Genomic DNA, 13,551 nt, shown 5'->3' on the forward strand with positions numbered 1-13,551 from the left:
CCCGGCTCGGGTCACTGTCTGTGCGGAGTTTGCACATTCTCCCTGTGTCTGCATGGCTTTCCTGTGCTCCGGTTTCCTCCCACAGTCCAAAGATGTGCGGGCTAGGTTGATTGGCCATTCTAAATTGCCCCTTAGTGTCCCGGGATGCATAGGTTAGAGGGATTAGTGGGTGGATATGGGGATAGGGCCTGGGTGGGATTGTAGTTGGTGTAGACTCGATAGGCTGAATGGCCTCTTTCTGCACTGTAGGATTCTATGAATGAGCCAGTAATATAGGTAGATTTTTTTTCTGTTGAAGTTTATTAGAATGTGGAATATGCTGCTATCAGTGGTCATTGAAACCAGTCCAATTACAGCATTTAAGTGCAAACTAAATAACACTTGACAGGGAGAAAGAAAAAACAGGGAGAAAGACATTTGATGGCACCAATGTGGAAATATTGACCCCAGGAATGTAATGCACTAGAATTTCTCTGAATCTTTAAAAAAAATTGTTTGCATATCTTAGATGGAATTTGCTCCTCCACTCTCCTTGGTCTGTAGTAACTTGGGTGCCACTCACTGGTTATTTTTCCCAATGGTTTGGCAGTAGTGAGGTATAGCTGGTAATATCATTTTGCACACCATCCATCCCAAATCTTTTGATTTTATTTTATTATTGTTACATGTATTAACAGTGAAAAGTATTGTTTCTTGCGCGCTATACAGACAAAACATAATTCATTGAGAAGGAAACGAGAGAGTGCAGAATGTAGTGTACAGTCATAGCTAGGGTGTAGAGAAAGATCAACTTAATGCAAGGTAAGTCCATTCAAAAGTCTGACAGCAGCAGGGAAGAAGCTGTTCTTGAGTTGGTTGGTACGTGATCTCAGACTTTTGTATCTTTTTCCCAACTGAAGAAGGTGGAAGATAGAATGTTCGAGGTGCGTGGGGTCCTTAATTATGCTGGCTGCTTTGCTGAGGCAACGGGAAGTGTAGACAGAGTCAATGGATGGGAGGCTGGTTTACGTGATGGATTGGGCTACATTTATGACCTTTTGTAGTTCCTTGCGGTCGTGGAACGCAGAGCACGAGCCATACCAAACTGTGATACAACCAGAAAGAATGCTTTCTATGGTGCATCTATAAAAATTGGTGAGAGACGTAGTTGACATGCCAAATTTCCTTAGTCTTCTGAGGAAGTTGAGGCATTGGTGGGCTTTCTTAACTATGGTGTCGGCATGCAGGGGACCAGGACAGGTTGTTGGTGATCTGGACATCTAAAAACTTTAATCTCTCGACCCTTTCTACTTTGTCCCCATTGATGTAGACGGGCATTTTCTCCTTTACGCTTCCTGAAATAGATGACAATCTCCTTCGTTTTGTTGACATTGAGAGAGAGATTATTGTTGCCGCACCAGTTCACCAGATTCTCTATCTCATTCCTGTACTCTGTCTCATCATTGTTTGAGATCTGATCCACTGCGGTGCAAGATCTGATGCACTACGGTGCCGTCCAAGACCGCAAGGAACTACAAAAGGTTGTGAACGTAGCCCAATCCATCACACAAACCAGCCTCCCATCCATTGACTCTGTCTATACTTCGTGCAGCCTCAGCAAAGCAGCCAGCATAATTAAGGACCCCACGCACCCCGGACATTCTCTCTTCCACCTTCTTCCTTCGGGAAAAAGAACAAAAGTCTGAGGTCACGTACCAACCGACTCAAGAACAGATTCTTCCCTGCTACTGTCTGACGTTTGAATGGACTTACTTGCATTAAGTTGATCGTTCTCCAAACCCTAGCTGTGACTGTAACACTGCATTCTGCACTCTCTCATTTCCTTCTCTGTGAACGATATGTTTTGTCTGTATAGCGCGCAAGAAACAATACTTTTCACTATGTTAATACATGTGACGTATCAAATCAAATACGGTGGTATCGTCAGCAAACTTGAAAATCGAGTTGGAGGGGAATTTGGCCACACAAACATAGGTGTATAAGGAACATAGTAGGGGGCTAAGAACACAGTCTGCTGGGGCACCGATGTTGAGGATGATCGTGGAGGACGTGTTGCCTACCTTTGCTGATTGTGGTCTGTAAGTTAGGAAGGTCAGGATCGAGTTGCAGAGGGAGGTGCTGAGGCCCAGGCCACGGAGTTTGGAGATGTCCAGCAAATGCAATTTTGCAGATGTTTCTATGTCATTTCAGATCCTCGGGAAAATGGTGACAATGCTCTTACTGTTGCCAAGAGTTACAAAGAAGATATATTATGTCTGCTTTCCTGTTCTGCAGTTCATTACAGGGAGTGTAACTTTCATGCAATGACATGGCTGCCTGTCTCCTGCCATGGTCCTTTTTAAAGTCAGCGGTCTTGGAATCATTCCTGATTCTTCCCTTCCACTTGGTTTGAGGGTCCCAGAATGCATGATAGAACCTGCGGCACCAGTGTTTTTATTTCCTGTTATTCTTCATCCATGCCATCACTGCACTTCAAAATGACATTGTTTGTTGTTGTGGATTTGTGTTTTGTGTTGTACTGATTGTGAACTGTGTCTTTGCTTTCTTCCTTCCTGACATGATGTTAAGAGACTGTCTGAACCTTTGCAAAATGAAATTGCCAGCTATGTCTTGCTACTGCCAATTCTTTGGGAAAAATAACCAGGGAGTGGCACCTTATTTAGTGCAGTGAATCCAATACTAGAAATTTGTTCAGTATACAGTCATATTGTTCAGTACACTGTATACATGAAACAGGCATGTGTCTGTAGATTCTGGCACCTAGCAGGCCTGAAAACTAGCACTAGTCAGGAATCAAGTAATTATAGAAACACCATATTGGATTTCAGGGCTAAAGTGTCAGCAAGAAGAAGTTGCATTATTTGGCACCTTGTAATGTAATAAAGCACTTCGTGCCCCTTCACAGGAGTATTATCAAATAAAATTTGACACAGACACCAAAGATATTAGGGCAGATAGCCAAAAGCTTAAAATCCATCACTTTGATTAAGAAGTGATGTCTGGTTTAGGGATGGAATTCAAGTCTTTGCTGAAGGCCAGTAATAAAGTGAAGGAAATTGCCGATGGGCAAGAAGCCTGAATTGTCGGAGCATGAATGTCTTGGGCTGGAGGAGGCTGTACAGATTGAGTGATGTTGGATCGTGAGTGATTTCCCTCCCAGATTAAGCTGTGCCAAGCACATGTGGGAATTTATGAAATTGGCAAGGAGTGTGCTATCCACCCAACTTCAGAATGGACTGACAATGGATGCAATGTTAACATCACACTACATTTCCTTATACTGTCTAATTGCTAGTCACTGGTTTATACGGGTTTTGAAACATTGGGTGAAATCTTGAGCCCACATTCGCCATCTGCGAAATTCCTGGTGGGGGCTCAAGATCCAGAAGTTGCAGTTCTCGCGGGCCATAATGTAACTTCGGATCTTCCCTTGCCAGCAATGTCATCGCTTTGCATGCATTTTAATATTATTAGCGTCCTCCGCCCGTATCTTGACCCCTCGCCATAACTTCAAAAATATATATTTTTCCAGGTCTCACTCGGTTCTCACTCGTAGAATCATAGAATCCCTACAGTGCAGAGGTGGTCATTTGGCCCATCAAGACTGCACTGACAACAATCCCTCCCAGGCTCTATCCCCGTTAACTTACATATTTACTCTACTAAACCCCATGACACTAAGGGGCAATTTAACATGGCCAATCCATCTAACCTGCACATCTTTGGACTGTGGGAGGAAACCGGAGCACCCAGAGGAAACCCACGCAGACACAGGGAGAATGTGCAAACTCCACACAGTCAGTCACCTAAGGCCAGAATTGAACCCAGGTCCCTGGAGCTGCGAGGTAGCAGCGCTAACCATTGTGCCACTGTGCAACCCTAGACATGAACCTGTCGTGGGGTCTCCCCGGGGGCGCAAAGGTAAGTATAGCCCCTGAGGGACGAAAGACGTGGCCAGACAGTACCCTGGCACTGCCCCTTGGCACAGGTTGTCACCATGCCAACCTGCGCAAAGGGCTGGGCCCCTGTGGGAGCCTCATTTGTTTGGAGGGGGGTGGGGGGTGTGCTAGGGGCTAAATTCATGCAGCTGTGGTTGTGGGCGGAAGCAATCCGACAAGCAAAGGATGCTGGTGATGGCCTTTTGGGGGAGGGGCGGAGAAGGGGCTGATGATCGCGGGGGTCAGAGTGAATGCTGGCACGATTGGGGGTGCAGACAGGAGCCTCTAAGGCCTGAGTGGTGGAGTGGGGAGGTTTTTGCAGTTCTGATCAGGGTGCCCTTTAGAGATGGTGCCCTGATCTCTGTGCAGCTGGGTTTTGCTGGCATGTTTAGGCCCCACCCACCTCAATGGCAGCAGAAATCACGGCCCCTTGATTTTTTGCATTGTTGTAAGATCTGGAGGGAAAACCGACTGGTTTTTCTGGAGAGAAACATGCCGGTTTTCTTGGCAGCAACAGAACTCTGCCATTTGTTGGTAAGATTTCGCCCATTGTGTTAATAACAGTTGCCTTTTGCGAGCACTAGCTTGCTTCAGGAAGTAATGACCATAATGAATGTAGTTGTTTTTGTTACAGATTCAGTCTTCTGTGAGAATACTGAACTTCGCTCCACTGAAGGCAAACAAAGGAGAGCAAAACAGACTTTTGATGAAATGATGAACTACATTCCTGGTAAGAAGTTAGGGTATCTTTGTACCAGGAAACCAATGCCAAAATGACAGTTCGTTTGCTGTGAGACCTAGGACATACTAGAGGGTTGCAGAGTTGGAGAGATGATGAGAAAATTAAATATTAACTATTTAAAAACAATTCTCATAGTGTGATGTGTGGCAGGTGTTCTGTATTCAGATAATCAAAGCTACCACTAAGGAAAAGGAGACAAAAATATTGTATTATTTTAAATTGCTACCTCGTGGAACATTCTGAGTGAAACCTGGGAAAGTATGTATTCGTTTATGCGCTGTGCTGGAAAAGCTAGAATTTGTTACAAACCCTAATTACCCTGCAGAAGGTGACGGTGACCTGCCTTCTTGAACCGTTGTAGTCCATGTGGATCAATATACTCAGCGTAGGGCGTTCTAGGATTTTGACCCAACAACCATGAAGGAACGACTATGTTTTTCCAAGTCAAGATAATGTGTGGCTAGGAGAAATACTTTGCAGGTGGTGCACCCAGGCATCTGCTGCCCTTGTCCTGCAAGGTAGTAGTGGTTGTGGGCTTGGAAGGTGCTGTTGAAGAAACCTTGATGAGTATCTTGTGTAGCAGTGTATCTTGTATATGATGCACAGTACTGCTGCTGTGCACCGCTGGTGGGGGGATTGAATGTTGAAGGTGGTAGATGGAGTGTGATCAAGCAGTCTGCTTTGTCCTGGATGACGTCAAGCTGCTTGTTTGTTGTTGGAGCTGCACTTATACTGGCAATTGGAAAGTATTCCATCACACTCCTGACTTGTGCCTCATTCTTTAAAAAAGTATTATTTAATGGGATATGGACATTGTTGGCCAGACCAGCATTTATTGCCCATCCATAATTGTTCTTGAGAAGATGGTAGTGAGGCACCTTCTTGAACTGCTGCAATCCATGTGGTGTAGGTACACCCACAGTGCTGTTAGGGAGGTGGTTCCAGGTTTTGACTCCGCGACAGTGAAGGGACAGCGATATAGTTCCAAGTCAGGATGATGACCTCAATGGGAACTTGCATGTCAGGTGGTCGAGTTCCGATGTGTCTGCTGCTCTGGTTCTTCAAGATGGTAGAGGTTGTGGGTTTGGAAAGTTCTGTTGAAGGAGCCTTGGTGAACTGTAGATGGTGGACAGCCTTTGGCTCTGACTTGCTCTTGTAACACAGTAAGAAGTTTCACAACACCAAGTTAAAGTCCAACAGGTTTATTTGGTAGCACAAACCACAAGCTTTCAGAGCGCTCCTCTTTCAAGGAACTGCTTTTGAAGGAGCAGTGCTCTGAAAGCTTGTGGCTTGCGCTACCAAATAAATCTGTTGGACTTTAACCTGGTGTTGTGAGACTTCTTACTATGCTTACCCCAGTCCAATGCCGGCATCTCCACATCATCGCTCTTGTAGCCACAGTATTTATATGGCTGGTTGATTTCAGTTTCTGATCAAAGTTAAACCCCTTCCCCAGGAAGTATTTGAGTAATTTGGCAATGGTAACATCAAGGAGCTGGAACAGTCAACAGTACTTTATCTATATCACCTATTACGGCTGAAAGCCTTTACCCATTGGTGAGAGAGGCCACTAGCCCCATAAAATTAAAGCAGTTAAACATAAATGAGATTACTGCTGATAGTTTGGTTCTTTGTCTCACTTTGTCTATTCTGTCCTCGGGTGAGGAGTCAGGTAAACTGTTACTGGAGAGTAATATGGAAGATGATGCAGAATTTAATTAATCTAATTTCAAACATTCTCAGATTTGATGAAGTCTATTCGTGCTCTAACAGCATGACTTTTGTTATCTCTAGCTTCGACTATCCCAATCTGCACCAGACTGACCTTCCAGTCTCTAAGCTTGAGATCACCCACAACTTGGACTGTACAGAGTCCTGTTTGTCCATCATCTCTGTGCTTGCTGGCCTACATTGGTTCCCAGTCTGGCAAAATCTTGATTTTTAAAATCGCTATCCATGTTTTCATATCTCTCAATGGCTTTAGCCCTCTGTCTCTGTTACATCCGACATCCCTCCTCTATGTTCCTCTTCATAAAATTCCTCCTGTGCAACCTGGATTTTGACTGCTCCAACATCAGTTCTCTAGGTCCTAAGCTCTGGAAAGTCCTCCCTAAATCTCTCTGCCTCCATTTCCTTCTCTTTCTTCAAGATGCTCTTTACAATTTATACAAGCTTTTTATCACCTTTCCTAATATCTATTGTGTTTCTGTTTGGTTACATTCTTGTAAAGCACCTTAGGATGTCTTATTATGTTATTGGCACTACATAAATTCAAGTTGTTGATGCACAATGGAAGAGAGATGCATCCGGCTTTTGTAGCATTACTGTGCTCACAGAGAGCAAAGTATGCCTGGATCTGAGTATGGATCTGGGTATGGATTCAGGCAGGTAATTCAGCCAAGGGATAGAGCTAGGGCAACAGTTAAGGACAATATAGGTACTCAGTCACCTGTTACAGTGGGGGACTGGGTAGAGGGGGGGTTCTGGCCAGCAACAAAAATCTGAATGTATTCATGCCTTGGCATATCTGAGCCATTAGACATTTAACATGTCAAAATGCCTCTTGTGTATAACCATGCTGAGATCTGTTTTATCCTAGATCAAATTTTGCCCTCCAATTTCTTGTTTCAGTCAATCTAATATAAACAAAAATTAGCATTAGGGTGAATAGCTTTTATTATCCTTTTTCTTGGCATCTGCTCCTCTGACTACATTCAACTTCAGTTGTTAGATTCATGTTCTTCCCCACATGCTTTCTAATTAAATATTGAGTAGTTTAAGTTATTTGAAAGACATTTCATTTGACTAACCCACTGAAGTTATATCAGCGAGATGAGGGTGGTGGGAGGGATTGACTGTTTGATTTTTATAGACTGGAGCCACATATGCTCAAGGCCATTTCTGTGTATCAGCATTACTCTCACAGTTGTTTCATATTCTGGGCTTAATTTCTTTTTCCTTAAACAATTTAATGCCTCCAAAGATTGCATTTTGCATTGTGAATTTTAAAACTAAAGGAAACAGACCTGAAAAAATGCTATTTAATTTAATATGTACAATATGAAAGCTCAGAGTTTATAAGCAATTTCTTACACCAGTATTTTAATCTTCAATTCATCGGCATTCTGGCATCTGACCCAGTTAAATTATTTGTGCCAGTACCACTGGGAGACATGAAAATTAAGAGGTAAAAAGAAGGGAGGAAATTCAAGGACTTGCAATCATGAGGGAAAGGGTACTGGGAATACGCAACTAAAGACTGACACGTTTTCTAGATTCAATGGTCTACATCCTAGGTTCTTGAAAGAAGTGGTACAGAGATAATAAAGGCAATGGTTGTGATCGTCCAAAATTCCCTAGATTCTAGAAAGATCCTAGTTGTTTAGAAAATCAGGAATGTGATGCCTGTGTTCAAGAAATGAGGGAGACCGGAAGCAGGAAAGAATAGGCCAGTTAACCTAACTTCTGTCATAGGGCAAATTACCCGAACAGGTGCCGGAGTGTGCGACTAGGAGATTTTCACTAACTTCATTGCAGTGTAAGTAAGCATACTTGTGACACTAATGAATTAACATCAATGCTAGATTCCATTGTTAAGTAGCTCATAGCAGGACGTTTAGAAAACCATAATACAATCAGACAGAGTCACCATTGTTTTGTGAAAGGGAAATTGTGTTTGACTAATTTATTAGAGCTCTTGGAGGAAGTAATAAGGAACATGGATAAAAGGAAACATGTAGTTGTTGTGTACTTGGATTTTCAAAAGGCATTCAATAAGGTCCCACACCAGAGGTTACAAAATAAGAGCAAATGGTGTAGGGGCTAACATGTTAGCATGGATAGAAGATTGGCTAACGGAAAATATGGGTAGGGATAAATGGGTCATTTTCAAGTTGGTAAACTGTAACTCTGTATACAGGTACAGCAATTGATTAGGAAGGCAAATGGAATATTTATCTTCATTGCAAGGATAAAAGTAATCAAGCCTTGCAGCTGGCTGTACAGGGCTTTAGTGAGACCACATCTGGAGTACTGTGTACAATTCTGGTCTCCATACTTAAATTGCATTAGAGGCTGTTGAAAGAAAGTTCACTCAACTGATTTCTAGGATGATGGGGTTGGTTTATGAGGAAAGGTTGAGCAGGTTAGGCTTATACCCATCAGAGTTGAGAAGAATGAGAAGTGATCTTGTTGAAACATTTGAGGGGACTGTGCCTTTAGGAACACAAATTCTAGGCACAGAGTCCAATGAGGTCTAATTTATAGAATCCCTACAGTGCCGAAGAAGGCCATTCAGCCCATCAAGTCTACACCAACTCTCTACCGCGTAACCCCACACATTTACTCTGCTAATCCTCCTAACCTACACATCTTGTGAAACGAAGGCAATTTAGCATGGCCAATCCATCCAACCTGCACGCCTTTGGACTGTAGGAGGAAACCGGAGCACCCGCAGAATGTGCAAACTGCACAGACAGCGACCCGAGGCTAGAATCGAACCCGGGTCCCTGGCGTTGTGAGGCAGCAGTGCTGAACACTGTGCCACCGTGCCGCTCTTTGACAGTTGACAGAGTGCTAGAATGCAAGAATGCTAGAATGCAAAAATAACCAGTGCTGCAGTAAGAGACCAAGACCTTTAAGGAACTTTTACACGTCTGCCTCTACCTGGAATATATTTTTTCAACCATGCGAGAAATGGTAGGCCAACATTTAGACCATAAGACGTAGGAGCAGAATTAGGCCACTTGGCCCATCAAGCCTGCTCTGCTATTCAACCATGGCTGACATTTTTCTCATCCCCATTCTGCGGCAAAGAGTTCCACAGATTCACCACTCTCTGGCTGAAGAAATTCCTCCTCATCTCTGCTTTAAAGGATCGTCCCTTTGGCTTGAGTTTGTGCCTTCTGATTCTAGTTTTTCCTACTAGTGGAAACATCCTCTTCACGTCCACTCTATCCAGGCCTTGCAATATCCTGTAAGTTTCAATAAGATTCCCCCTCATTCTTCTAAACTCCAATGAGTACAGATCCAGAGTCCTCAACCGTTCCTCATCTGACAAGCTCTTCATTCCAGAGATCATTCTTGTGAACCTCCTCTGGATCCTTTCCAAGGCCAGCACATCCTTCCTTGGATATGGAGCCAAAACTGTTCACAATACTCCAAATGGGGTCTGACCAGAACCTTATACAGCCTCAGAAGTACATCCCTGCTCTTGTATTCTAGCCCTCTTGACATGAATGCTAACATTGCATTTGCCTTCCTAACTGTCGACTGAACCTGCACGTTAACCTTAAGAGGATCTTGAACAATGACTCCCAAGTCCCTTTGTGTTTCTGATTTCCTAAGCATTTTCCCATTTAGAAAATAGTCTATGCCTCCATTTCTCCTTCCAAAGTGCATAACCTCACACTTTTCCACATTGTATTCCATCTGCCACTTCTTTGCCCACTCTCCTAACCTGTCCAGGTCCTTCTGTAGCCCCCCTGCTTCCTCAATATTACCTGTCCCTCTACATATCTTTGTATCATCTGCAAACTTAGCAACAGTGCCTTCAGTTCCTTCTTCCAAATCATTAATGTATAGTATGAAAAATTGTGGTCTCAGCACTGACCCCTGAGGCACACCACTAGTCACTGGCAGCCATTCTGAAAAAGACCCCTTTATCCCCACTCTCTGCCTTCTGCCAGTCAGCCAATTCTCTATCCATGCCAGGATCTTACCCTTAACACCCATGGGCACTTAACTTATTTAACAGTCGCCTATGCGGCACCTTGTCAAAGTCCTTTGGAAATCTAAATAAATCACATCCATTGGCACTCCTTTATCTAACTTCCTTGTTACCTCCTCAAAGAACTCTAACAGATTTGTCAGACATGACTCAGTCCTACTTTATCATGCACTTCCAAGTGCGATCTGCGATCTCATCTTTAATAATGGACTCTAAAATCTTGCCAATGACCGAAGTCAGGCTAGCTGGCCTATAATTCCCCGTCTGCTGCCTCCCTCCTTTCTTAAACAGCGGTGTTACATTCGCTACTTTCCAGTCAAAGAACAATACAGCACAGGAACAGGCCCTTCGGCCCTCCAAGCCCGTGCCGCTCCCTGGTCCAAACTAGACCATTCTTTTGTATCCCTCCATTCCCACTCCGTTCATATGGCTGTCTAGATAAGTCTTAAATGTTCCCAGTGTGTCCGCCTCCACCACCTTGCTCGGCAGTGCATTCCAGGCCCCCACCACCCTCTGTGTAAAATATGTCCTTCTGATATCTGTGTTAAACCCCCCCCCTTCACCTTGAACCTATGACCCCTCGTGAACGTCACCACCGACCTGGGGAAAAGCTTCCCACTGTTCACCCTATCTATGCCTTTCATAATTTTATACACCTCTATTAAGTCTCCCCTCATCCTCCGTCTTTCCAGGGAGAACAACCCCAGTTTACCCAATCTCTCCTCATAACTAAGCCACTCCATACCAGGCAACATCCTGGTAAACCTCCTCTGTACTCTCTCCAAAGCCTCCACGTCCTTCTGGTAGTGTGGCGACCAGAACTGGACGCAGTATTCCAAATGCGGCCGAACCAACGTTCTATACATCTGCAACATCAGACCCCAACTTTTATACTCTATGCCCCATCCTATAAAGGCAAGCATGCCATATGCCTTCTTCACCACCTTCTCCACCTGTGACGTCACCTTCAAGGATCTGTGGACTTGCACACCCAGGTCCCTCTGCGTATCTACACCCTCTGCTACCCTCCCTGCCTCCAGTGATTCTGAAAGATCACCACCAATGCCTCTACAATTTCCTCCGCTATCTCTTTCTGAACCCTGGGGTGTAGTCCATCCGGTCCAGGTGATTTATCTACCTTCAGACCTTTCAGTTTCCCCAGAACCTTCTCCTTAGTGATGGCCACTACACTCACCTGTGCCCCCTGACTCTCCTGGAGCTCTCGCACCCCACTGGTGTCTTCCACCGTGAAGACTGATGCAAAGTCACTATTCAGTTCTTCTGCTATTGCTTTGTTTCCTATTATTACTTCTGCAGCCTCATTATCCAATGGCTATTTTTGCCTTTTATATATACTTTTTATATATTGAAAAAAACTCTTCTTTTATATTACTAGCTCGCTTACACTCTTATTTCATCATCTTCCCCCCCTTATTGCTTTTTTAGTTGTCCTCTGCTCGCTTTTAAAGGCTTCCTAATCCTCTGGCTTCCCACTAATCCTTGCCACTTTCATAGAAATCATAGAAACCCTACAGTGCAGAAGGAGGCCATTCGGCCCATCGAGTCTGCACCGACCACAATCCCACCCAGGCCCTACCCCCACATATTTTACCTGCTAATCCCTCTAACCTACGCATCCCAGGACTCTAAGGGGCAATTTTTTAAACCTGGCCAATCAACCTAACCTGCACATCTTTGGACTGTGGGAGGAAACCGGAGCACCCGGAGGAAACCCACGCAGACACGAGGAGAATGTGCAAACTCCACACAGACAGTGACCCGAGCCGGGAATCGAACCCAGGACCCTGGAGCTGTGGAGCAGCAGTGCTAACCACTGTGCTACCGTGCCGCCGGTACTGTCCTTGATTTCCCTCGTCAGCTATGGATGCCTCTCCTTCCCTTAGCACGTTTCCTCCTCCTTGGGATGAATTTCCATTGTGCCTCTCGAATAACACTCAAACTCCTGCCATTGCTGTTCTACTGTCTTCCCTGCTGGGCTCCCTTTCCAATCAACTCTGGCCAGCTCCTCCCTCATGTCTTTGTAGTTACCTTTATTTAGTTGTAATACCATTACATCTGATTCCAGCTTCTCCCTCTCAAACTGCAGGGTAAATTCTATCATATTGTGGTCACTGCTCCCTTAGGGTTCCTTCACCTTAAGTTCCCTCATCAAGTCTGCCTCTTTACACATCACCAAATCCAGAATTGCCTGTTCCCTAGTAGGCTCTGTCACAAGCTGCTCCAAAAAAACCGTCTCTTAGACATTCCACAAATTCCTTTTCTTGGGACCTACTACCTACCTGATTTTCCCAGTCCACCTGCATATTGAAGTTCCCCATGATTATTGTAATATTGCCTTTTTTATATGCCTTTTCTATCTCCTGATTTATTTAATGCCCCACATCCTGACTGCTGCTAGGGGGCCTGTACATAACTCCCATCAGGGTCTTTTTACCTTTGTGGTTGCTCAACTCTACCCAGAGAGATTCTGTGCCTTCTGATCCTATATCACTTCTTGCTATCGATTTAACTTAATTCCTTACTAACAATGCAACCCCGCCCTCTTTGCCATCTGCCTGTCCTTTCGAAAGGACACAAATCCTTGGATATTTAGATCCCAGTCCTGATCCCCTTGAACCACGCCTCTGTGATGCCCACAATATTGCACCAGCCAATCTCAATGTGCGCAACAAGCTCATTTACCCTGTTCCGTATACTGCGCGCATTTAGGACCAACACCCTCAGTCCTGCATTGACCACCTCCCTTCTCATACTTGTCACCTTTTTTGGTCTGCCTAAGGTTAGATTTTTGCCACCTTCTATGCTCTCTGTTCTGTTCCATGGTCTGGAAACTTTACTAACCTCTCCTGAGCCCTCAGCTCCATTAACCTGCACTTCTACCCTCTCCTTTTAACTTTGATTTTCTAATTCTCCATACAACTGGACCCTCTGCCCCACTAGTTTAAAGCTCTATCTACAGCCCTAGTTATACGATTCGCCAGGATTCTGGTCCCAGCACGATTCATATGAAGACCGTCCCATCGGAACAGGTCTCCTCTTCCCCAATACTTCCCCAGTATCCCAGGAATTCAAACCCATTTCTCCCCCACTAATCTTTGAACCACGCATTTACCTCAATCTTA

At 44.5% G+C, this 13,551-nt stretch overlaps 1 protein-coding gene across 7 annotated transcripts in view; it reads left to right on the forward strand.

Annotated features, from left to right (window-relative positions):
* snx14 (sorting nexin 14) overlaps positions 1 to 13,551 on the forward strand; it is a 175,243-nt gene that overhangs the window by 141,293 nt on the left and 20,399 nt on the right. For all 7 annotated transcript variants that reach the window (XM_078230055.1, XM_078230061.1, XM_078230059.1 and 4 more), the window contains one exon: positions 4,573 to 4,668. In XM_078230055.1, the coding sequence (XP_078086181.1) occupies positions 4,573 to 4,668 (96 nt within the window). The remainder of the gene's footprint in view (positions 1 to 4,572; positions 4,669 to 13,551) is intronic.

This window comes from Mustelus asterias, chromosome 15 (genome assembly GCF_964213995.1).
Source record: "Mustelus asterias chromosome 15, sMusAst1.hap1.1, whole genome shotgun sequence".
NCBI lineage: Eukaryota > Metazoa > Chordata > Chondrichthyes > Carcharhiniformes > Triakidae > Mustelus > Mustelus asterias.